Here is a 24,947-nt window from a genome sequence, read left to right on the forward strand (position 1 = left end):
CTTTCGGTTGAAACAAGAGAGATTGACCCAGCCCGATCGCACACATGGCTGCCTATCCTTTCCATGCGGGTCTCACCCCGATAATCGCGCAAAAGTTGCTCCCCATCACCCCACCGCGGCCCGTTGTTGGGAGGCTGAAAACATCTAGCCGCTTCCGAACGGCTGCCCGGGTTGTTAGCCCCCGGCGTGGGGTCTTGGCAGGGCAAGTCCGGTCTCAAGACCGCGAACGAAATCCCGGGGTCCTGTCCGGCGCTCGCCGCTATCTGGACATCTTGCCGCAGTAGTCGAACTCAATTATCAATTCTGCAGCAAATTTGTCGTGGTTCATGGCATGTTAACAAGGGTTCAATCAACGCTAGGCACCAACCAGCCGTTGGATCTGTCCAGGGCCAAGCGCATAAGCTGCATGCGTGAATGAGGCACAGCCAACAGGATTGGTTAGCGAGTATCAATCCTTGGCAACCTCATATGCACCTGCATCAAACGAGTCAAGTTGGCAAGTCTTTTGGGTGCAAGATGCAAGATACCGTACCAGCACCCGGGCAGCTTTCACCACCCCCTTGTTGCCTCGTCATCTGAAAAGGCCCCGTTGTTTGCCCGGCTCCAGAAGCAAACATGGGGGAGGGCGAAGCAGGAAAACCGTTCGCTCATTACACGAACAATGCTAACCGTTTTGCCATTATCAACCCCTACCTCTTTCCTAACCGCCCCACGAGTGACCCATCACGGACTTCTCAAGTCCCTTGCATATCGGGAGAAAGAAAAAGCAACGCGCCCGCCGGCTTACACCTCGGCAGGGTGATGTAATTGGTCACCAACACGCTTGCAAGGGCAAGGCTAAGGCTGTATGGAGTCTCTAGACGAGAAGGATGCTGGGAAGAAAAAAAAGCCTCTAGGGCCTCCGTAATGTTGGTGACAGAGTGACCAGATTCCTCTTGTTTCGCATAGGTCCTGTGCTACCCCGCGCACTTAGTGAGGAGTGAGTTAGTCTTCCTTATTTAAAACTGAGTGTCTCTTCCGTCTCTTCTTCTAGTCCTGTCCTCGAATCTCTCTTTGTAACTAAGTCCTCGCGGCAGACATGGCCGCCATCTCTGACCTCCTGCAGGCCGCCCAAAGAGCCGTGCCCAGAGAGTCCAGCCCCACGCGTGCCGCCGCAAACTGCATACTCGGGATATTTATCCTGTGGTGGCTATTCTCTACCGTGAAACAGTATTTGCGCCTCCGGCACTTCAGAGGCCCACCCTTGGCGGCCTTCTCTAAGCTGTGGCATCTGAAGACTGTCTGGGGGCCGAAAGCGCATCTCGACTTCTACGATGTAGTCAAGAAATATGGTAAGTAAAATCCGCTGGTGTGTACTCTTCTTCGGAAGACAAGTTGGGCCATTGTCGTCGCCGACACCTCAGCACCAAACGGACAGCAACTTGACAACTCAAAGTTTACCTCTAACCGCCAACTGTGCTCCCAGGCAACCTCGCCCGTGTTGGACCCAACGACCTCATCATGGAGGACCCAGAGCTGGTGAAGCGCGTCCTCGGGGCGCGGAGCACTTACCGCAGGGCCGATTGGTATGACGCGGTGCGCTTCCACCCCAAGAAGAATAATGTCCTATCGATGAGGGACGAAGACGAGCATGCGAAACTTCGTGCCAAGATGGCGGCTGGGGTAAACGCAACCCTCAACCCAAATGCTTCATGGGATCGAACTGACGTTTCTCAAAGTACAACGGCAAACACGTTCAAGACTTCGAGAAGAAGCTTGACAACAACCTGTCAAACTTCTTCCGCCTTCTGGGAAGATACGTCGATGCTGGCCAGCCCTTTGACTTTGCTCGCAAGGTCCAGTACTTCACGTTGGACGTCATTACGGACCTAGCTTTTGGAGACCCGATGGGTTTCATGGCGGAAGATGGTGATGTGTACGACTACATTGAGACAACGGAAAAGGCCATGCCGGCCTTCATCACGCTCACCGTCTTCCCGTGGGTGGTAACGAAAATACTTTCCAACCCGCTCTTCAGATCGGTGCTGCCTTCCGACAAGGATATAATCGGGATGGGAAAAGTCATGGGGTTGGTTCCTATCTTTCAAGGGGGTATCCAACCAAGCTAACACATTGCCCAGCATCGCGAAAAAGTACGCTGCTGAGCGCTTCGGCCCAGACAAGAAAGTCCAACGCGACATGCTGGGGTCTTTCATCGCTCACGGCATGACCCAAGAAGAGGCAGAGTCTGAGATTCTTCTCCAAGTGTCCGTTCCTTGTCTCTCTCATACATCAAATGCACTCTGACACCTCGATAGCTTCGCCGGCTCCGACACATCAGCAACAACAATCCGCGCCACGATCCTCCACGTAATCACCAACGCCCGCGTCCTCGGCCGTCTCCTCGCCGAGATCGATGCCGCCGCCCCGCATACCGCCCAGCCCGTGATCGCCGACGCGGAGGCCCGCGCCCTGCCCTATCTCCAGGCCGTCATCAAGGAAGGCCTGCGCATATTCCAGCCGGCGGCGAGCTTCGCCGCCAAGGAGGCGCCGCCGGAGGGAGACGTCTGGAAGGGCACCTTCATCCCCGGCGGCACGCGGATCGGCTGGTCCGTGTGGGCCGTCCTCCGGCGCGAGGAGACGTGGGGGACAGACTCGGCAGAGTTCCGCCCCGAGCGCTGGATCATGGAGGCGGACGGCGGCTCGTGCACGTCTGCGGAGAAGCTCCACGAGATGGAAGGGGTGTGGGAGCTTGTATTTAGCTACGGACGACACCAGTGTCTGGGAAAGCCTGTTGCGGTAATGGAGTTGAACAAGGTGTTTTTCGAGGTAAGGTCCCTCTTCTCACGCTTAGGGACCAAGACTATGTGTGATTGCTAACGCTGAGATGTCCCGCAGCTGTTCCGTCGTTTCGATTTCAGCATCTGCTATCCGCTGACACCATGGAAGACTGCCAACTGTGGTGTTCATCTGCAGTCGGAGATGTGGATGAGAGGTTACCGACGGGGATAAGCAATAGGCTGATTTTGACGTAGTGCTGAATTCAATGGCCCAGTGCTCATGAATACCTATCTTGTATAGCGGGTCGACACTTGTTTACTTGTTCATGAGTATACATAACTCTGGTATTAATGAACTCAGGCACTCATGCAAATCGATCACGTTAAGTAACCCAACTTTTGTACGGGTCGTCTAGTCCTTTCTACCTGCCTTTCCACGCTCATATGCCGCGTATCTCACTTTGCCTTGTCAATAACCAGAAGGGCATGCTCCTCCGTATGGCGCGGCAGTATAAGTCTATACTCCCGGGCATAATCCAAACAGTACTTCACCAAACCAGGGCACATGTGCTTCACTCCCGCATACGACCGCCCCTTGTATTCCAATCCCTCGAGCTCGTAAAAATACGCCTCGTTAATCTCGAAGAACTGATGAATCACCGCCTCTGTCGGCTTCTGGTTACTCCTGAAAAATACCCACGCCACACAGATCTTGAGCACCGCCGCGCCGCCCTTGGTCTGCACCACCTTGCTGTTGGGCGGGGTGGCAGGAGTGTTAATGGGCGCCTTCTCGTCGGCGGGGTCTTTGAGGATAGAGTCGACGCGCGAGGGCATCATCCTTATGGCAGACATGGGCGTAGGGAAGAGAGTCTTTTGGTCCTTGTCGAAATCTGGATGGTCGATAAGTCGGAGATCGTACAGTGCCAAGAGATCCTGGAATCGCTCCATGATGACGATGACGGGAAGCCTCTGGCTGCGTATTGACTCTGTCGCAGCCTCGCGGTACTCCTTCATCTTATCTCTCGCCTCGTCTTTGTCGTTGACGGGCTGCAGCTTCTCCTCGTAGAACTTCTTTTGGAGGTAGGCGATTAGCACGGCCACTGACCGTGACCTGCCCGACTTGCAGTGGATGAGGATATTCCTCCCCTCAGAGGTGTGTTTTTGGATGAACTCATTGGTCTCGTCAAAGTGCTCAATGAGGTTCGAGTTGGCGTTGTCCTCGAGCGGGATAATGAGCGGCCACTCAACAACGCTGCCCCCGTTCTCGAATCGCCGCAGGCCCCCGTTCGGGTCACTCTTGTCCCATGCCAGTGAGTCCTTGGGGTGTATCGTGATCACGGCGCGAATGTCATGCCTCACGAGGATTTCCTCGTTGAGCGCGTGGTTCATGCCCCCGATGAAGATCTTTCCCGAGCCAGTGAGGTCCGGATGGGTAATCTCAGACATCTCGGTAACATCATTTTGCGTCCACGCACGAATTTCGTCCCAGAACAGATGATGCAGGAATGCGAGAGTGGGCTTGCGGTCGAGGTTGTCGAGGGATTTGTACGATGTTGGCTCATACGGGCGGTTTATGGAAAAGAGGTCGCTCCATTCTGTTGACAGGGTCTGCTTGGCGTTTTCGTGTGACATGATTGGGTTTCGGTTTCGGTAATTGTGGGATGAGATTCTCGAGGAAAAACAACGTCACGCTGGTGGATCGCGCGAGGTTGTCGCGAATCTTGTAGTCTTGGAACCTCTGACTTCGTGGGTGCTTCAAAAGTCGAATTGGAATTTGGCACTTCCCGTCAGCCGCAGTGTGAGAATGACGTGTTGAAATCTGATTGGTTTGGGCATCCAGGCAGGAAGGCTGACATGTTGGCTTAGATGTCCGAGTCTGCCTTGACCAAAGATGGACGTCTGCATATTTATCGATTTGAAATGGACAATTGGGAACAGTGAACAGTCGTGGCTGCCTCAGAAAGGATCTCTATCGTTGTGTTCAGGCACCGCGAGGTTGAAGGTGGTGATGTCTGAAGTATAACACCCGATTGGCTCGCTCACCTCGGTGAGAGCCCACTTAATCTAATGCCATTGGTCTGGAGGGAGACCCCTGAACCCCGCAGCAGACTTGGCTCGAAGCTCGGTGCCGTCTTGAGTGCCTCGGCATCTCGTTCTGGACCCAATCTCTCTCACGTCATGGACCCCAATGTCACCATTATCTTCAACGCATTCCTACTTTCGTGAAGAAAGGGTACCTCGTAAAACCAGCCCATATCGACCGCATATCAAAGTACGGGAAGCAACCAGCTTTCGGCAATCGTCACTTCGCAAACTCCGCTTTTTGTAATCAACTTCGAATAGCATCCATTGCAGCCTTCGCAATGGCTTCGTCAGGTGAAGACAGAAAAATCGTGCTGTACCACTACTCTTCCTCGCCATACGCGAGACGAGTGGTGTGGTACCTTGCCTTGAGGGGCATTCCCTATGTTCAATGCGTGGGTACCTTGGGCCTTTACACAACCAAGCAACTCGGCTTACATGTTACCAGATGCAACCGCCGGTGATGCCCCGGCCCGACGTTGAAAAACTTGGCGTCGCTCACCGGCGAATCCCGATTCTATCCATTGGCCGCGATGTCTATCTGGATTCGCGGCTTATGCTCCGAAAGCTGGAATCCCTCTACCCCTCGCGCCCGCGTCTCGGTGCTTCAGGCCCGGACCAAGCTGCCCTCGAGCGCCTGCTCGAGGTCTTGACCATTGACGGCGGCGTCTTCCGCAATGCGATGAGCGTCCTTCCCACCAATTTACCTATGCTGCGTGACCCCGCGTGGTTCAAGGACCGCAGCGGCTACGTTGGTGCGCCGCTGTCGGCTGAGGCCATGGAGCGCAACAAGCCGGATGCAGTCAACGAGGTGCGCCGTAACATGGAGTTCCTCGAGAAGACGTTGCTGGCCGACGGTCGCGACTGGGTTCTCAAGACGGACGGCCCTAGTTTGGCAGATATCGAGGCTGTTTGGCTGGTTCACTGGCTGACTGGCATTCCCGGCGCGCTTCCTAAGGAGTACATCTCGGCTGAGAAGTTCCCCAAGGTATTTGCCTGGATTGCACGGTTCCAGAAGCAGATATCGGCTGCGAAGAAGGCGGCACCCAAGGTCGAGACAGTATCCGGAGATGAAGCCGTAAAGATTGCGACATCGTCGCCGTACAACGAGCCCGACGGCAAGGTTGAAACCAGTGACGCGCTTGTGGCCGCTGCGGGCCTCAAGGCGGGCGAAGAAGTTGTCGTCTGGCCTACCGACACGGGTGCTACGCACAAGGATTCGGGGAAGCTTGTGAGCATCAATGGGGATGAGGTGGTGATTGAGGTCAGCGGAGAGAAGGGCTCGGTGAGAGTTCACGCACCGAGACATGGCTTCCGGGTGGAGAAGCTGGACAGCTTCAAGGAACGCAGAGCTCCCACCAAGCTGTGAGTCCCCGGGCCGTGATGGCGGCATGGGGGGCTGCCTGCATATCGTGCGATGGCGCTCAAAGCCTCATTCCGAGTCTGGGGAAGCAGTGTGAGCAGTGACATGCTTCTGTCTTCATGTGTTGTCTTGGACTTAGAATCAGTACATGCTTACAACCCTCAGCCAATACGCGCCATAACATGATGCTAGATCCTTGATCGCTGTCCATCGAGAATTTGGAGCCCATCTTACTTTGTGAGCCGGTTCAGGAATGTGATCATCAACGTCTTGAAGACATTTAGCGGCGAAACCAGCTACGGTCAGTCGTAAGACGGAGAGATATGCCAACGGCCGCTGAAAGGCTGAATGACATGCTCTCATACCTGTGGTACGTCGTTGCAAAATCATGGCTTTCGAAGTTGAACCGCATGCGGTTTGTTGACATTGCCATGGGCATACATTGTTCCACCCAAGAAACCAACAAGGCGTTGCGAGCATATGCGCTCCCGAGTTCAAGGCTGGCGTAGCTGAGGTCGCAGCATGCCCTACCATTAGCGTTCACTAAGACATGCTCCTTGAATCTAGCGGCAGCCATTTACGCAGCACCACGAATTTGAGGTCTCATGTTACGCGCAGCGGCAATACCACGCGGCGCGAACTGTGAATTTTGACGACGGCCGTCCGGCATCAACTCCGATGCAAGATCCGGAAGCTATTTGGGTGGGACGGCAGGGGGGTAGGTGTCCTACACTGCGGTTCACTAACGCCCCTTCAGCAAAGGTGGTGGGTGGAAAGCTCGACGGGTTGGGAATGAGATCGTCGAGAAGATTTGGCGGTGCAGCACCATGAGTGGATGGGCAGTGAGGCTCTTGGCTGGATCAGGCGACAGGTGAGCTCACGCGCATTCATTCTGAAGATGCAATATCGAGTCGCAAAGCTGAATGCCGGTGGCCGCCATGGACTATCGGACGAGATTCTCCGCGAGGTAGGAATGCGAGATGAGGCTTAAACAGACCCTAATAGCGCTGAACCGAGGGGATGGACCACGGGATACCACGCTAAGCAGAATCTGATGTTTGCTTCCATTATTAATCCATTTTGTAGTACCAAGATGCGAGACGACATGTCGAGAAGTCCGAGCTGGAATGGCTCCCGTTGTCCTGGCGTCGTATCGGCTCAAGATCGATTATCTCAAGATAAGCAGAGACGCACAGCGCCGAGCGGGAACCAGCTTGATGGATATCAGACGTGCCGTCGCATCCAATAGACCAGAAGTGTCGATCCGTCATTGTTCTGTCAGAATGCTGCCGGAGGACATTGTTTGCTCAAAACGCGACTCCTCCGTGCTCCGTACAGGAAAGCCAAGTCGCCGTATCGTGCCGTTGGGGGGTGCGCCTTGGAGCTCCAGATGCATCAAGGATGGAGCCGGCAGGTCATCCGTACAGTGTGGTGCGGCGCGGTCGCGAAATTCAAACTTCCAGCACAGTGTATCCTGTGGGTGGCGGGTCGCAGGGGTGGCATTCTGGGTCTAGTGCGTCATAAGACGGTAACCGACGAGACAGCTCTACTCCGGAGATACGTATCCGTTTTGATGTGAATCTGCAGTCTCGCGCCGCTCAAGGTCGGTCCAAAAGCTCAACGCCTCGGAGGCCAAGCACTGAACCGAATCGGCACCATCCTAGCGGAAGCGACTATGGACGTGGACGGGAGCACGCCGTCATCTCGTAGCGAACCTGTGGGTCGAAAAGACTGTGTAGAGAACTTCTGCTTAGATCGCGGATTCATCGTCGATGAAAAGACTCCAGTTCGAGACACCGTCCGCGCGACTGGGCTGAACCGCCCGTCTGGTGGACAAGGTGTGCCATCGTAGTGTTTGGGCTATTCACTGCCTGGCAATGCCTCGCCATACGATGCGATGCACTACGATGCGCTTTCCGCACCATGCACCACCCCTCCTCGACATGCGCTCCCGATGGTGCCGGACAACCAGTCGCGGCAAGGCATTTACTATCATCTGCTTGGCTGCTTCCGCTGGGAGACTACAAAGGTATCCCATTCGTTGATAGTTTGACGAGACACAATTACGTCATGTTCTGTGACGCCACCAATGCGAAGGAAAAAAGCTGAAAAGTATCCGGGACAGTGCGCCCCCTTTTCGTTCAGACATTGGCCCAAGCCATGGCCCTCGAGCGCATCTGGTGCCGTTTTCGAGAACTCTATCAATCTTCCGTCCCAAACTAAAAACAGATATTGTCAGTAAACCCGTGACGTAATGCGTGTCTGAAAGGATGAGCCCATCGCGTCGCACACCCGCTAGACACTGCTGCTTGCCCGCGAAAGCTGCTACTTGTTGATCTTCATACCAATTTGGGATCCGTATCGGTGATAGAACATTGAGTTCCGACAGTAATGGCAGTTTGCGTGCACTATCGAGAAAGGGTTTCCGACACAATGGGCATGTGTTTTGCGCTCGCCGTATCTGGGGTTTCTGTTCGTAAAGGGACTTTGTGAACGTGGCTCGACAGCATACTAGCGCTGTGACGCAATTTGTTGGAATCAGCAGTCGTCCAGTTAAGGCGGGGGGACTCGATGCCAGGCCTCCCTGACCGAGTCCTCTCCATCGCAGCTTCTCATTGGCGGCGGGAGTAAGCAATTTGCCACTTCCATTGGCAGCCGTTCTGATTTCCGCTGTTTGCCCGGCCATCCCTCGCTCGTGTCGGCAACCGGGTCATGTAGATGCAGATTAGAAATCCGCGAAAACAAGAACAAGACCGTCATGGTTTGCTTGCTCCCAGATGGAACAACACAGTCTGACACAGCAAAGTTTCGCGTGGCAGCCGTAAGTCGATAGCAGTTGAGAGCGGAGGGTATTCAATATGGAAGACAGTTCATGGTCGCACTGTTCAGGCTGAAAGACCAGATCGCGATGGGGGAGGGTGTCGTTTGCTCCAAAAGAGCAATAATGAGTGCCGATCAGTTCACCGTAACGCTCTTCTTGGTGGCCAGATTCCTCCGGATGACTGGCGGCTGCATCTATAGACACTCGATATAGCACACACGGTGCAGATGGTCCGATGGCGTTGACAGGTCTAGACCATGAAAGACAAGGCCAGGCGGTGCGAATTGCTGGTTTGGCGAGAACAATGTACTGGGTTTCCGGTGCCTTGGTGGATGAGCCCGGGTTCATGTAGGAGAAGAAGAACGCGGCTCGGCAGGCAGTTATGAAGGGCCGGGCAGTGGGCGATCGTGAAGTCTGGCGCGGAGCCACTTTCGGGAGGAGCAGGGGACGGAAAAAAAAAAAAAAAAAAAGGGCCCGGGCAGCCNGGAGGGAAAAAAAAAAAAAAAAAAAAGGGCACGGGCAGCCTGCGGACGAGTGAGAAAAGCGACGATGGGCGGGTTACGATGATTGCGACTAAGAGAAAAGTGATGCAATCAATGCAGGGGTCGGGGATGGGGCGGGGGCCACCAGATGGAGACAGCGGCCACAGTAGAAAACGTTGGCTGCACATACTGGCTGCTGCATTACGGGGGCATACGGACCCCCTTGGAGGTTGCATTCCAAGCCATATCATACGTCGACAGTATACGTAGGCCGGCGGGTGGCCCGCACCAGACAGTGCGAATTCGCGTCTCGGCCGACTCGCTTCTGCAGGACAACGGTCAACATCGCATCATACAGTGTGTCGGATTTTGACTCGAAGACGACAAGACGAGGGGGGCGGCACGGTGGACGACGAGATCAATAAAAGTCGTAGAGAGAAGTACTCCGACATCACCGTCGGTAACGGACAAGGTCGGATAGTGGTGTGCAGATTGCCAGCCAGGGGAAGCACTGGCCGAGCCGCCGAGGCACCGCAGCAACAAACGATCAGTTTCTTCAGCTGATAAATCAAAGATAGGGCGAAGGCAAGAAGGCGAAAGGCAAAACCATGAGAACAGTTGAGATATGGAGGGATGGAGGGGAGGAAGCAAGCCCGAGTCGAGCGACAAGACGGGACGCGAGAATGGTGCGCGGCTTCGGCAGACTTGTCTACCGTTCCTTTCTTGACGCAGCAAGATGGGACGGAGTTTGATGGATGGGTACAAAGACGGAGACCCAACCTTAGTGTTTTTGAGCTCCATGTCACCATCGGCACTGCTGATACAGAACGGCAACGGGATGCGCGCAAGATCCAGCGAGAAGAAGGAAGGTAGAGAGTCGTGCGACCTCCTGGCAGTGGGCACTGCAACAACGGGCAGAAACTGAAGACAGCGGGTATGGACGCACCTCACCACCAGGCGAGGCGGCGGACGGAGAATCCAACGACGCCATTATCGAGAAAAATGCGTTTCTCATTGGCGCACCCTGTTGGGCAGATGGTTGTGGTGTGGTGGAACCCTTTCCTCATTCGCAAGCCGTCCACGGATATCCTGGGTCAGTCAGCGCACAGTGCGGGAAACAGCGCCCCACTTCGTCCCAGCGTTTCTCGCAGGCCGGGGGGATGGGGGACGTGGAAGCGCGCTCGCTACGTGCCCGGTAGCTACGAAGTACCTGCCCGAAGTCGCAGGAAGCAGGAGCAACATGGAAAACATGGTCCTGAGCCAGCAGTAGCAGAGTGAGGTACCCGCTTGAAGCAATCTGGATGAGTCCATCTTGAGGTACGTGTGCGATTAGCAAGCAGCACTGGTCGCATTCGCTGTTGGAGGGAAGGAAAAGAAACACGAAGGAACCGGGACGGGGGAACGGGGGGTGGACGGTGGACGTGGGCATGGGTGTGGGCGTCGAGAAAGAGAGAGAAGACAAGACGGGACACTGGACCAGGCAGGGACATGGACATGGACATGTACGTGTGGACGTGGTTGAACGTGGGCGCGCTGGTGTCAGAGTGTGCGCCGCCGCCCACCCATTTTCTTTTCTCTCGTGCGCCTTCGCCTTTTTTAAAATCGTCCTCCGCAACGTCATACTTGACCTGTGACGTCTGCCGTTTTTTCCCAACAACCTTCTCTCGCCTCGACTCGTTCTGCACCCCCGACCTAGCAGCAGCACCAGAACCACCACCCAGACCATCGCATCTGGCCGCTTCCGCTGGTGCACACATCCAGCGCAGACCTGACGCAACACGCAGTCCACCTCAGTTTTTTTTTTTTTTTTTTTTCTTTCTTCGAACGACTTCGTTGCCGGCCGTAGAGTCTGTCAACAACTCTTCCCTCTTCCCAGATACGTCGCAGTCGATCATCAGAAAGCTTCTCCATTCCAGCTTGTGCCGCTTCCAATTCAGAGGAGCGCTGCAATAGCGTAGCTGCTGCCTCTGACGACTAACTTTCCTCTCACACTTGGCTCTCTTGTCTCTGTATCGCCTGCCAACCCACCTTGGGACTATTTTCGCTCCCCTTCGCTTCCACTCTGTCATCCTTCTGAGCCTATCCTTCTGCGTGCCATCCTCCTCTGACCTCATCTGGCTTTTTCCAACACCACCACACATCATACCTCCCCCTGCCACCGTCACTTTTTGCCATCGGCGTCTTACCCCACAAACGTCAATAACCCTCTTTTCCCCCAATATAATACATCATCGTCGTCATCATGGGAACTTCGCCGACCGACGCCTCGACCGGGGGTGACACCAAATCGCCCAAACAGTCAAACAATGCCAGTCCTCCTCGTCAAGGTACGTTGAACATCCTCTGCAAGCTACTGTCGTCGTGACGGCCTCCAGTTGCCAACTGCCATCCCTCGTTGTCGTTCACTTGCTCACCTACCTCTAGACACTGCTCCCGAAGTAAAGCAACCTGACCCGAGTCTGAAGCCCGATGCCGACGGCGCGAAACCTCTTGGACCTCCCCCACGACCCGGACAAGCTACAGGAAACACTCCCGACTACTTTGGCGGCGTAGCTGCTGCATCCCTCAGTCTGGAGCCCAATCCCTTCGAGCAGTCTTTCGGCGGCGGAGCGCCAGAGACACCTGGCGGCACGAAACTGCCATCTGTAGCCGCGTTGACATCTCCATCCTCGCTGCTTCCTGGCAGCGGTGCAACGCCGTTCAACTGGGGAGGAGGCTCGCTTCGAACGGGCCCCCTGAGTCCAGCTATGCTGTCCGGCCCTACAAGTGACTACTTCAGCGATACGCATCATCTCCGAGGCGGATTCCCTACACCGAACGAGTCTTCATTGAGGACGGGCTTGACACCAGGAGGCAGTGGATCTATGTTCCCAGCCCCCAGTCCTAATTCTCAGCAATTGTTCGCTCAGCTTGCCAGTGGTGGTGCCACGCCCAGTACGATTGACTTCCATCGTACGGCTTTGAGTGCTGCAGCGAAGCGTGAAACCCAGAACCAGAACCAAAACCAACCTCAGAACCAGCAGCAACAGCCCGCTTCTTCGGTCACTTCTCAGCCGCAGGAGATGGCCAACGGTGTCGCAGTTGTTAAAACAGAAGCAAAGCAACCCGGTGCCTTCGACCCCCACGATAACGACGCGGCGAACGGTCTATTTATGCTTGCACAAGGTAGAAACGGAGCGCAGCCGCCAGGATACGCCCCAGCGACGCAGGCTCAGTCACACCCGCAACCTCAGCCAGCACCCGCCCAAAGTGTCGAGACTTCTCCCCAAATGGGCAGCGTGAACGGTGCAGGATCTGCCGGTGCTGGATCTTCTGTAAGAGGCGTAAGCGAAGGTGGAAGCGCCGCCTCGGACGAGAGCGAGCAGGCTCGACCTTCTACCCGTGGCAAGGGCAAGCGCAATTCGACCGGTGGCGCAGTCACCAATGGCCGCAGGAAGGCTGAAGAACCTCCCGCAAAGGCACCCCCAAGCAAGAAGGCCAAGACCAACCTGTCGCCTCCTCCTGACATGAATGGTGATGAAAGCCACTCAGACGACGATGATGATATGAAGAAGCACGACGACAAGGAAGGCGGCTCCAAGTCAAAGATGACAGACGAGGAGAAGCGAAAGAACTTCTTGGAGCGTAACAGGTACGTTTTGTAGTGTTTACGATGTGGACCTTGACTAACCAATATCGCAGAGTCGCTGCCTTGAAGTGTCGCCAGCGCAAGAAGCAGTGGCTGGCTAATCTCCAGTCAAAGGTTGAGCTGTTCAGCAGTGAGAACGATGCCTTGACAGCTCAAATAACGCAGCTCCGGGAGGAAGTTGTAAACCTGAAGACGCTACTTTTGGCACACAAGGACTGTCCTGTCACCCAGCAACAGGGTCTGCACGGCGCGTTCATGCAACAGGCCATGGAGCCCTTCAACCCCCAGATGAACCCGTACGGCATGGCTGCGCCTATCCCCCAGCAGCAAGTTTTGGCAGCTGGACAGGGTGTCCAGCGACGTTTCTCATGAGAGAAGTGATACGTAATCTGAAGCGCTCGTGATTGCGTCAAGGCCAGGGCAATATGCTAGGTGCTTCTTGGATGTGTCGGCCTCCTCGCCCTCATGCACGAAACTTTTCTTCATTTCTTCGGCTTGGCCTTGACTTGCGGTTCGACTGTACCATCATTTTTCCGACAAACCTGCTCCATCATCACCACTTCACTTCTGCCATTGGATCATGGAGTTTCGCTGGGGAACGGGCTGTGAAAGAAGAGGAGCAGCCCTCCTCGGGTTGAAGGCGGGAGGTTAGCAGGCGTCATTGGCTTGTCGACGGCGCATATGTTCCTTCATTGAAAGGCACAAGATGCGAGGCATATACATCAAAAGGAGTTCGGGTTAGGCAAGTTCATTGAAAGGCGGCAGGCGTCGAGGGGTAGATGACGGGCACACGCCGTTATCTGCCGGACCGGTTGATTTTATTTTATTATTGATTCGAGTATTGACGTGGCAATGGTAACAACAGCTGCATGAAGCAATGCGTTGAGGTCAATATAACATTTTACTGAATGATTTTCTTGCCTTTCCTGTCACGTGAAATATCTAACGTGAAGTTTAATCTAATGATAGATGGCAATTGACGCGTAGTGCAGCATTCGACCCTTCGTAAGATATCGACGCGAATGGGATATGTGTAGTTGAATTAGGAGGCAAGTGATGTCAGTGAGGCGGTCTTACCTTTCGGGGGGTGAGTGGGTGAGTGGTGGGACTTCCGAAAGCGGCTTAGCGCGGCTACGGGTAAATGGTCCCTCATGTAAACAACATCGCAGACGAAGCTGCACCTCGTCACTTTCGCGCCGCCAACACCGACAGACGCGACACCAACGACACAACCCCGCCAAAAATCGATTGACAGAACGCCCGCCGGCGACAAGTCATTAATCATTCTTGTAAATCGCGTCGGAACGGCGATTGACGCGATATTATTCTGCATCGCAACCAGCGCGACTGCAGGACCCGAAGCGCCGGCAATCAACCTCCCGACCATATGCTCCCTGACACGCGCCATCCATGACGACCGTCACACGAACCCGTCAACCGCTACAAGTCATTAGCATGAGCAACGAATTGCCCGAAAGAAGGAAAAGCAAGCGCCTTGCGGGTGAGTTTGAGGAGCCGAATGAGGCCCCAGGGGCAGCGGGGCGGACATGATGCTAAAAACTCGCGCAGCGACTTACGATGAGGCCGATGGCGATTTCCATTTCACACGCGGATCGAAATCGAAGCGTGTTAAGAACGCGCAGCCAGAGTCAGAACCAGAGCCGGAGCCCGCACCATTGCCCCCAAAGAAGTCCGGAAGAGGAAGACCACCGAAGGAACGCGCTGCGGCGGCCGCGCCTGCACCTACACCCTCTAAGGAACCGGTGGTGAAGAAGACTGCGACTTCGAAGGCGAAAACGCGACGACCACCGAGTTTGGAGGTGCTCGATGAGGATGAACCGCAGTTGGTCGCGCCCGCGCCTAAGCGGACGACGCGCCGCAGTACGCGCAACTCTACAGCCCCAGCGGAGAAACCAGAGGAGAAGCCGGCACCTAGACGAGCATCGAGACCAGCTCCTGTTCCGGAGGAAACTTACGATGAGGCGGAAGGCTCAGAACCGATGGACGTCGACAGGCGGTCTACGCCGCGCGTCTTGAACGACTCGGTAGAGTCGGCAAAGATTGCACTCCCGATCAGCGACACACCGGTCATCAATCGGAACAAGGAGATGCGGAAAAAGGGAGGCGGAAATCGAAGGAGTAGCACAGGCATGCGAGGCCGGAGAGCGAGCTCACTGATTGAGAGCGGACACAACGCCATCCCACACAGGGAGGTGGAGACAGCGGAATTCTACAAACATATCGAATCAGAGGGTCTCATGGAGCCGCGGCGGATGAGGCAGTTGCTGACCTGGTGCGGCGAGCGAGCATTATCGGAGAAGCCGCCGCATGGGAAAACAGGCTCTAATGCGGTTCTGGGTGGTGAGTTGGGTAGCAATCTATGTTTTCTCACAAAGCTAACTTTTGGCAGCCCGATACATCCAGGAGCAACTACTCAAAGATTTCGCGAACAAGTCAGAATTTTCCGACTGGTTTAGCCGAGAGGAGGGGCCAAAGGTGCCCGTGGTATACAAGCCTAATCCTCGTAACATTGAGCACCAGGAGAAGATTGAACAATTAGAAGCGAAGGTTAAGAGGTATGTTTAGGTCTGGTATGACGCTTGTTCGCGCAGGAATTCTGACATCCCGCACAGGTTGAAGGAGGAAAAGAAGAAGTGGCTGGCATTGAAGAAGTCCCGCACAGAAGCCCCGCCGCTATTCCCTGAATCAGATCCTGCGCAAACAGCCATGGCAGACGCATCAGTACTCGACCCCAGCGAGGCACAGATGCTCAGTTGGCTCACGAACCCATCATCCTCGTTCGACTCCATCCGCGCCAAGGCACTCACTAGTCTCCAAAACACACAGGCCACGCTGGAGTTCAAGGTCGACCAACTCGCGGACGGCGTCCACAAGCTTATGCAGCGGGTCGACACGGCAGGCCGAGAGGCGGATAAGGTGCTCTCTCTCAGCGCCGCGCGGCTCAAGGAGCGTGAGACGCGGGAGAAGGCCACAGTCGGCACCAAAGAGATGCCCGTCATGGAGGTCCTGCGCAGTCTGGGTAGGATACTGCCCGAGGGCGACACATGATCAACCAGAATTATAATGTATACACGATCGAGCAACCCAAGTTTGTGTGTTTTTCTTCTCTTATGACGAGATAATGATTGGCACGGCGGCTGAGGAAGAAAGGAGAGGGACTTGCCTCCTTTCGATTTCTTCATGAAACCTTTGATGGGCGGGGAACTGTTTTACCAAGACATGTTACTTTCGACGCGTTTCTTGTTATTGCATGGCTTGGCGCTGGGAAGGGCAGGGCAGGGCGAGGGCAGGGCTATTTTCCTGTCGGCGACGGCATGATAAACCAGACAGATTGCGTCTGGACGAAGTGGGAGTTTTGGCAGTCGAACAATACCCAATTTTTCTCTGCTGTTTGCTTCTAGCTCAGCATTCTTCTACCTCTGCTTGGCATCGGTGATTGTCTGTAGATGACCCTGGATCACCTACAAGGACTGCAGTTCAGAGTGAGTGATGGTGATTGGAGGTCGGTGAATTTATCCAAGCCGTGGCAATGAACGTTATTCTCATGTGGCACACGACTACTCTGATGATGATGAGGTCCCTTCAGTATGTGATGTCCGTAATCATTCATGACTTTTTTCAAATGGTGAACATGGTATGTATACACTACAACACTCTCGGGAAACCCTCGAGGTGAGTTGATGCCCGTCCCGTCGCATCGCATTTGACTCCATCATCACCATCCATCCGCGGCAAAAACGCGGATATGCTTCTGTAAACTTCGTAATTTGATTTTTGTTTCTTTGGCGAGCCAGCCCACAGACAACAGTATTGCCTGCGTCGTGTCGCCCACAAACAAGGAATGGGCGATTTGTTTTTAGATGAGATGCTTGGACCTGAAGTACGCCCTCAGGTACATGATCTGCCAGCCCCAGAGGCCGACGAGGATCATGGTGGTGCCAATGCCGAACCACTTGACGCGGGTGTTTGTGCTCTCGTTGGTGTCGCGCAGCTTGTGCTCGCGCGCGCGCAGGTAGTCCATCTCGGTGTTGATCTCGCTGACGAGCTCGTCGATGCGCCTCAGCTCCGCCTCGACGGGCTTGAGCTTCTCCGTCGCCTGGATCGCGTTCCAGTCCTTTGCGTCGGCGCCGATGTCGATGTCGAGCTCGATGTGGCGGCTCGTGGAGCCACTGCGGCCGGCTGTTGTGGGAGGGGTCAGCTTCAGTGTTCCTTCATGTAGCAGCGGGGAGCAATGGGGATGGCCAAGTCAAGAGGACGGTGTAGGGGGATTCCACGTACATCCAGTCAGGAGGTTTTCGAAGCAGACGTCAAAGGCAGCGTCGGCGTGGGAAGTGAAGACAACGCGCTTCTCGCCGCCCGCAATATCCTTGGGCTTTCCGTAGTCGTTGCCAACAGCATCTCTGATCTGGAATCACACAAACCGTATGTCAGCCTTTTCTGTATGCCACCAAAGGAGCTGCAAAAGGGGAGGTTTTCCCCCGCCCCTTCTCCCTCCTCGAGCGCCGATCCAATTGAACCAACACCCCCAGTCGAGAGAGAGAGGGGCCCCTTCTTCCTTGAGACCACGTACGTGCATGTTGACGACCATGCCGTCACCCTTGTGGCCGTCGACAGTCGCCGTGACGACGACCAGCGTATCTCTCGCGACAAAGTTACGGATGCATCGCTCCTTCTTGCCTTCGTGGGAGCCCGTGGCGTGCAGGTCGAAGCGCAGAGCCTGGGCGCAGCATGCGAGCAGGACGAGGCCGCACACGTAGTGCAGCAATGATCTCGTGGCCGCCATTGTTGTGTATGTGTGCAATCTGTCTCGAAAAACGACGAGGAAAGGGACGAACGGCTCGGATCGGTGGGTTTCGATTGCAGTTCCCGGGAGGGGGGGAGGTCGAGCGTTGGTGAGGTTGTCAAGATGGTGGTGAGAGCTCCCTGAGGTTGAGGTAGTGGACAGCGCTGGCGATAGGAGAAGCTAGGCCCATGACAAGTGGTACCAAGGAACCATGCACACACCCTTTGGGGATTTTTTGGCAATCTGTCGCGTTCGAGAGCCTGGGCCACTCAGACACCCCTGTCCATGGGGATAGGTTAATCGTACAGCCAATCACCGCTGAGGAGGGGGGCAGCCTTGTACGCTTGGCAGCTCTGTATGATTGGCCAGCCTCGTAGCTTTTTTCTGTGCTGGCAAGCAAGCAAAGCTGGTGTGGCGCTCTGAGGCGCGCCGCATTTGCCCGGGGCCTGTATTCCTTTCTCCAGCCCGCCCGCCATTGAATGCGACGATACGCGCGCTCGTCTCGAGGAACAATACTTTTGTTCCGTTCGCATCAACCACCGTCGAGTCCTTCGTTCCGGAACACATCCAACCGCGAAGATGCCCAAGTGTAAGCTCCCACATCACCTGTCCCCCGTCGCGCGTCAGAACGAAAGCTAACAAGTTCGCAGTCTTCTGTAAGGCCCCCCATCCTCACGCAATAGCTCGCGATCGCACGAATCTTCCGACATCGACTAACGGACATGCCTAGGCGATTACTGCGACGTCTACCTGACGCACGACTCCATGAGCGTGCGGAAGGCGCACAACAGCGGTCGAAACCACCTCCGCAACGTCGTCGACTACTACCAACGTTCGTTTCCCGCCCTCCCCTAAATCTCCGGCCTCGCGATACTTGGAGCAAACGACTGACAGAAGCTTTCCTCTTGCAGAAATCGGCCATGAGAAGGCACAGTCCGTCATCGACTCCATCACCTCGTCCTACGCCGCCGAAGGCCAAGCGCACAACAACCCCATGCTGCCGCAGAACCAGCCGGGCCAGGCCTTCCCACCGCCCTTCCCCTTCCCCGGAGGTGTACCGCCGCCCTTCCCCGGCATGCCCGCCGGCGCGCCCCCATTCCCTCAGGGCATGATTCCTCGTAAGCCGCCTCTCCCACTGCGATAGAAACTCGTCGACAACACGCGTCTGACATGCTTGGGACAACAGCTCCCGGTCCAGGTGGTCGCGGAATGCCGCCCATGCCTCCCTTCCCCGGTGGCCCCAACGGAGCGATGCCGCCCGGCGGCTTGCCGTTCCCTCCCCCCGGAGGACTTCCTTTCCCGCCTCCCGGCGCACCGGGCTCTCTGCCCCCGCCCAACTTCCAGTTCCCTGGCATGCCGCCACCAGGTGCCGGTGGCTTCCCTGGAGCACCTCCAGGCGCGTTCCCTCCTGGTAGCGCACCCCCGGGCCAGGAAAAGAGATGATCGCACGGCCATCGTTTCCTCGTAGATAGGCTTGTTTGTTCTTGGGTAGAGGATGGTGTTCAGGCGTCAAATATTTAGGGGCAAAGCTTCATGGCACGGCACGGTAGATGACTATTCATACCAATCACATCAGATTCATCATCGCGAAAGAGGAACGTTTGTACTACAGCGCCAAAGGGTTCATCGCCCTTGCAAAGTGGTATCTTCTTGGGCAATTTCTATATGATACAGCAATGGTGGTCCCATCGTTCTCGGAACCAGTCGTGCGTGCTCCGAGGCCCATCCCAGCCAAATCATCATAGACGTTCCGAGCTCCCAAAGTCAACACCGTTTCCCGAAAAAGAAAATATCTACCACGTGATTCGTGAAGAGTATCGTCCTTGGTCATAAAAGTTCCTGTAGTCGTAATGATATCGTTCGTAGCGGTCATAATGTCCTTCTGCCCCTCCTTGGTATTCCTTCCTGATAAAATTATGTATAAGTGCCCCATGCAAAGCGCCTGGTGGCTAGTGTTGATCATTCGGCAGATCAAAAATTGGTCGACGGCGAGTGCCTTTGTTGGTGCATCTCGCGGTAGGTGTTGCGCCGTATCACCTCCCCTACACCGTCTCGCACCTCGCGTGGGCCACTAATTTTCTGTCGCAGTTCCTGCGTTCTCTTTTCGCGCTTACGCTCGTTCAGTTGGCGCGGAATGTTTTGCAGCCCTTCCAACGTGCCCGAGAGTGAGAAGCGTCGTCTCCTTTTCGGTCCTGCCTCGCCCCTTGTCCCGCTTCGGCCATCGCCATCCTGACTGTCGTAAGGCGGCGGGTCGTCCGACTGGTCGCGAAGAGAGTCTAAGCTGCTCCTGCGTCTCATAACCCGCAGGTTGCCACTGTCTGTTCGGCGAATGGTGCGGCGCTCCGGCTCATTCGGACTAGGGGGAGAGTAGGAAAGGCCCTCATCACGGTTAGGCAGAATTGCGAAAGTCTTCCTCACGCGCTCGCTGATCCTTCTGCGAGGAGGCTGAGGACGGTTATCAATCGGCGGGTACCGGTAAACCTGACTGATTGGCTCATCTTCCATTTCTCTTTCCCACACGTCATCCTCCGGGTCGGAGTAGGCCGGACGCCAATGAGGATGGAGACGGCCGTCCTCAGGCGGAGGTCCTTCGCACTCAGGGCATGAGCATGGTACTTCCACGGAGGACTCGTCCTTGTGTGATGACCTAGAAAGAGATCCTCTCCTAGTCAGGGACAGGGTTCGGGTGAGAAGGCTAGGCCTGGCGCTCTTTGGTGGATACGTCTCCGAATTCCGCCTTCGCGTCAACGCCCGTCGCACAATCGATCCGGTCCGATGAGGCTCTTCTTCAACCATGGTCTCAAAGTAGTTGCCCATATTTCGCTGTCTCTCGTGATGAGGCGTAAGACCCGAGGGCGTAGCAGGAATGAACTGAATCGCCGGCGGAATGAATGGAGGTACCGGTGGAGCGGCGCGTGGATTGCGCAACGGAGAATCCACGTTATCCACGGAACGCTGCTGCGGAGGAGTCATGAAGCCCTCCTCGCCGTCTGGGCCAGTGGTGGTGATTGTCGGTCGTTGGGGCGGTCTCAAAAATTCCGAATCCGTCTGAGACGACTCAGTGCTTGAGCTCTCAGAAGGCTTGTTGGAATGATTGACAACGAGGACAGATGAGTTTTGGTGGGGATAGAGGCTCACAGCCTTTGCTTCTGATACCTCGGGGGCAGTACCGTTAGTCTCTACTGAGGTTGCGGAGAAAGGTGTGTTATGTGCGTCCAGCCGCTTTCCAAAGAAGGGGTCTCCATGGTGGTCAACATTGTGCTTGTGGTCCCGATGATGGTGGCCGTTGTCTGTCTCTGAAGACTGAGCCCTCTGAAGGGTCAGGGCGGGTGCTCTTGTTTCATGTCCAGATTGCTGGTTGAGCAAAGCGCTCTGAGCCTTCAAACTCTCCGCGGTGAGCGAACCTGCGCGGGAGGTATTGCGGCTTGTTGGGGCCGACAAGGAGGAAGAGCGCTTGGGAATGACTGGAGGGTAGTCGATCGTACGCTGGTCCGACCCGTCTGACTCCGACAAGGTCCGGCTTCGCCGGCCGGGTCGGTCAAAGATGGGTGTCGGCAAGTCGGTGGTTGTTCGCGACCCGTTTGCGCGAGTTGCTGAGCTCAGACTGGCGCTTCGCTTGGACCGGCGACTGCTGGTGGACCGAAGTGACGGAGTTCTGCTCGATTTGGACTTAACAGACGATCGTCGATCCGGCACAACGACAACTGGGATAGCACCGCTCTTCCAGATTTCCTTGCGTGCCCTACCGCTCGACATCGAGTTGAAAGTCGTGTTCGATGCATAGCTGTTGTTTCGAGCGTCGGTGGGGCGAGCCAAAGGTCTGGGGCGTCTCGGCGATTCTTCAATCTGCACAGATGAGTTCGCCGCAGAACTCAGAGGAGACAGGTCTGATCCAGAATCTCGTAGTCCCACTTGCTTTCGCACATGCCTCAGGGTCTGCCGCCTATGGGGGATAGCAGGAGCATCTACCAAGATTGCTTCCACCACCGTCGATGCATTCGATTTTGTCGACTTGGCGGACATGCCTGAAAACCTGCGGGAATCTGCGTTGACAGAAGCCTCGGTGGCTGGTGTTCTTGACCAGGCAATCTCACTAGGCGCATAAAACGTAGCTCTGTCACCACGGGACATCGCTCGAACTGCCCTTGTAGCGTTTGTCGGAGTTACGACACGATCCTCCAGAATCTCGACTTTGCGCTTTTCACGACGCGGTTCGTAGCGTGACGCGATCATAGATTCCTTATCTGATGCCTTTTCGGGTGCCTGGCGCCGTTTTCTTACCGTGACGTTCCTTCCAAGATTATCGTCCCATTCCTGTTCGACTCCGCTGTTCGAGGCCCACTCTCCATCAAAAGTGCCAAAGTCGCCCTTCTTTGGTGTTGGAAGCTCCTCCTCCTGGGGTGACTCCAGACCCAAGCCAAGGCCGACTGGAGCCGGCGGTTTCGTTTGGGGTTCAGCCGCATGCCGGACGGTATTTTGAGATGACGTTCTTGCCGATAAAGCATTGGGTCTCACGGTCGACTGCAAGTCGTCTTCCTCCGAAGAATACGGCTCCTCTCTGGCTGTTCGAAACGACTCGGCCCGAGACTCGGCAGTCGCTGTTGTCGCCTTGGAGACTGTGCGATCCATCGGAATCGGTCGTACAGCCTTGGGCCGCGTCACAGGCTGGGGAGGTGTTACGTCTGGAGTGGGCGGACTCTTCTGGTTTGGAGGAGTCGCAGGCGCACGCGCTGGAGTGGTTGGCGTTTGCGACACATTCTCGGGAGACGGGCTCGGAGGCGGGATCGAGTGAGTGCTTGACGATGTACGCGAGTGGGAAGGCGGCGTCGGAGGTAGATCCGGGCCGCTTCCTATCCGCCTCGACTGATGCCTCAAGGTTTGGGAAGCGGAGCGTTGCGACGCATCTGCTCGCGACACGGGGCTGTCTGTGAGGGAACCGTATCTTCTGGGAGTCGACTGGACTTCGTATGATTGGGTTTCGCTGGATTGCTTTCTTGGATGCGGAAGCACTTTGTGTTTCTTGAACATTCTCTGCCCTACCAAGGTGCCATTTGGCGAGCCATAAGCGTAGTTTGCAGTTCGCGCTGCCATGGTTGATGAGTTTGAATTAGCAGCGGCTGTCATTTTCGCAAGCGTCTATCGGTGTGTTGCGGTCTGCAGGCTGGCGATGCATGCCAAATGCACACACATTAACCCGTCGCAGGTTATGATGCGGTGCGAGGCTTTGAGCGGGCGAAGGTCATTTGCATACTGGGTAGAGTGAAGTTCATAGGTAGGCGAAGGTGATGCTGCGACGCGCGAGGGTGTGGCAGTGGTTGCAAATGACAAGTTGGAGAGCGAGGCGGCGGGTAAAGTACGAAGGTCGCAGTGCGTACTGCGTGGTGCGTAGTGGGGAGGGATGTCGGGGTGAGGCGAAAGTCTCAAGGGTACGTGTGAGACATTGAAACAGAACGACTTCGTTGGCGAATCGCGTCAGGGTCTGGTCCAACGCCGCACCCACGGGAAGAGGTCGTAGCAGTGAAGGACGATTGTCGACACAATGAGACGGAACACGAGCCCGAAAGTGGTTCAGTCCAGCGAGAGGATAAGACGGACACAGCGGTGGTTGAAGAAGAAGAGGAAGAAGAGACGAAGTCCGAGGGGAACGAAAAGTGGTGTCAGTTGGTCGGTCACGATGCAGGCGCAGGGTCTGTTCTGAGAGCAGGGCGGATGAACAGTCGCTGCTGTGTGAGCCGAATGAAGGGGCGCGATGCGAATCGATTCGATCGGGTTGTTTGTTCGCACAGACCGACGTAAGGAGATGAACGAGACGGGATGAAAGGTGAGATTATAGCTGAGAAGCAGCGCGTGCTAGTCGAGGCAAGGAAAAGGAGCAGCAGCAGCAGCAGCGGAAGCAAATCCAGGGCCCCGACGATGCGGACGGACTCTGGCGCTATTTTGGTGCAGCACACGGCTTCAGGAGGTTGAGACGATGGAGGCGGACGAACAGTTGGGAAAAAGAATGACGGGAAGGATGATTGGCAGGGCGGGAAAGGGTCTGACGCAGAAAAAAGAAGTGCTCTTTCTTAGGTCTGTCTGTCCTGTCCTGTCCCGTTCTGCCTGGTCAAAGGTGGGCAGCAGTAGCAGCAGAGAATGCGGCAGGTCTTGGACCTAGGTTGGCGCAAGTTACCTTACCTGCGGTGGGCAGAGCTGGTGGTGATGAAGGTAAGGTACTCCAGTACAAGGACAAGTCCGGGTACGAACACTCAGCAGCAGCAGGTTGGCGGTGCCTTATTGGTAGACGGTGCAGAGCACATCCAGGCTAGCGGGACGCAACAAGGTGAGGTCACGACCGTCTTGCTGGGTGTTTCCCTACGTGTAGAGCTGTCAAGATACCTCTTCCCTACCTATTCCTCTTCTCCTTCCTGTCTCGATTCTAAAAGTGCGTGGGAGCGTGGGGCTTTCTGTCCTGCTCACGGTGTTCCATGCCACCCAGCCAAGGATAGCATACCAAAGAAAGATGCCCAACGCGATTGGCAAACAGCAAGTGGACTTGCCAGGTGACCTGCTGCGCATTTCCAGCAAGCGTCACTCACCTCAGAGAACAGTGGATCTGGGACTTCTAAGCCCGGGCCAAGCCTCGACTCGGCGTATGTAAGAGCTGCCCCGAACTGCAAGAAAAAAGCACAAAAAATGAAAGCAAGAAAAAAAAAAAAAAAAAAAGGAGGGGGGCAGGGAACGAATGTCCGATCAAAGGGTCCATCCAGCAGCCCCCGTTGCAAGCCAAGATCCCTTCCATTCCTCGTCCGGATACCTTACCTTAGGTACTTCTAGCTAGGTAAGTGCCAACTAGACGCCTTCGTTTTGTCCACCTGCGCACCGCACAATTGTTTTTTGCCCTCCTATCTCCTGCTAAGTGCCTCTCCTCCAGTCCGGATACCGCGCGCGGTACGCAGGTCTTACAAGGAAGATACGTGTAGCAAGCAGCAGTAGCTCCGCCAGGGGGGCCGAATGAGGAACGGCACCACC

General features: G+C 55.6%; 8 protein-coding genes across 8 annotated transcripts; 5 read left to right on the forward strand and 3 right to left on the reverse strand.

The window, feature by feature from the left end:
- Positions 1–1,078: 1,078 nt before the first annotated feature.
- GCG54_00011401 (Cytochrome P450 3A56) lies at positions 1,079–2,991 on the forward strand (the record flags this gene model as incomplete). The annotated part of the gene is made up of 6 exons (XM_045411306.1): positions 1,079–1,331; positions 1,466–1,662; positions 1,719–2,068; positions 2,121–2,246; positions 2,298–2,808; positions 2,878–2,991. The coding sequence occupies 6 exons, from the start codon at positions 1,079–1,081 to the stop codon at positions 2,989–2,991; spliced, it is 1,551 nt and encodes a 516-aa protein (XP_045268364.1).
- Positions 2,992–3,215: 224 nt separating this feature from the next.
- GCG54_00011402 (uncharacterized protein) lies at positions 3,216–4,391 on the reverse strand (the record flags this gene model as incomplete). Its single annotated transcript, XM_045411307.1, has 1 exon — positions 3,216–4,391. The coding sequence occupies one exon, from the start codon at positions 4,389–4,391 to the stop codon at positions 3,216–3,218; it is 1,176 nt and encodes a 391-aa protein (XP_045268365.1).
- A 731-nt stretch (positions 4,392–5,122) lies between these two features.
- GCG54_00011403 (uncharacterized protein) lies at positions 5,123–6,210 on the forward strand (the record flags this gene model as incomplete). The annotated part of the gene is made up of 2 exons (XM_045411308.1): positions 5,123–5,236; positions 5,290–6,210. The coding sequence occupies 2 exons, from the start codon at positions 5,123–5,125 to the stop codon at positions 6,208–6,210; spliced, it is 1,035 nt and encodes a 344-aa protein (XP_045268366.1).
- Positions 6,211–11,749: 5,539 nt separating this feature from the next.
- GCG54_00011404 (Transcription factor atf1) lies at positions 11,750–13,507 on the forward strand (the record flags this gene model as incomplete). The annotated part of the gene is made up of 3 exons (XM_045411309.1): positions 11,750–11,834; positions 11,932–13,138; positions 13,189–13,507. 3 exons carry the CDS (start codon positions 11,750–11,752, stop codon positions 13,505–13,507), a joined length of 1,611 nt encoding a protein of 536 aa, XP_045268367.1.
- Positions 13,508–14,545: 1,038 nt separating this feature from the next.
- Positions 14,546–16,204, forward strand: GCG54_00011405 (Kinetochore protein mis13; the record flags this gene model as incomplete). Its single annotated transcript, XM_045411310.1, has 4 exons — positions 14,546–14,636; positions 14,705–15,496; positions 15,546–15,711; positions 15,769–16,204. 4 exons carry the CDS (start codon positions 14,546–14,548, stop codon positions 16,202–16,204), a joined length of 1,485 nt encoding a protein of 494 aa, XP_045268368.1.
- An 808-nt stretch (positions 16,205–17,012) lies between these two features.
- GCG54_00011406 (Endoplasmic reticulum vesicle protein 25) lies at positions 17,013–18,101 on the reverse strand (the record flags this gene model as incomplete). The annotated part of the gene is made up of 3 exons (XM_045411311.1): positions 17,013–17,335; positions 17,435–17,561; positions 17,727–18,101. 3 exons carry the CDS (start codon positions 18,099–18,101, stop codon positions 17,013–17,015), a joined length of 825 nt encoding a protein of 274 aa, XP_045268369.1.
- A 417-nt stretch (positions 18,102–18,518) lies between these two features.
- On the forward strand, positions 18,519–19,382 carry GCG54_00011407 (U1 small nuclear ribonucleoprotein C; the record flags this gene model as incomplete). The annotated part of the gene is made up of 4 exons (XM_045411312.1): positions 18,519–18,528; positions 18,670–18,771; positions 18,851–19,057; positions 19,126–19,382. 4 exons carry the CDS (start codon positions 18,519–18,521, stop codon positions 19,380–19,382), a joined length of 576 nt encoding a protein of 191 aa, XP_045268370.1.
- A 528-nt stretch (positions 19,383–19,910) lies between these two features.
- On the reverse strand, positions 19,911–23,030 carry GCG54_00011408 (uncharacterized protein; the record flags this gene model as incomplete). The annotated part of the gene is made up of 1 exon (XM_045411313.1): positions 19,911–23,030. One exon carries the CDS (start codon positions 23,028–23,030, stop codon positions 19,911–19,913), a length of 3,120 nt encoding a protein of 1,039 aa, XP_045268371.1.
- Between the last annotated feature and the right edge of the window lie 1,917 nt (positions 23,031–24,947).

Source organism: Colletotrichum gloeosporioides (assembly GCF_011800055.1).
Source record: "Colletotrichum gloeosporioides strain Lc1 chromosome Unknown consensus_17, whole genome shotgun sequence".
NCBI lineage: Eukaryota > Fungi > Ascomycota > Sordariomycetes > Glomerellales > Glomerellaceae > Colletotrichum > Colletotrichum gloeosporioides.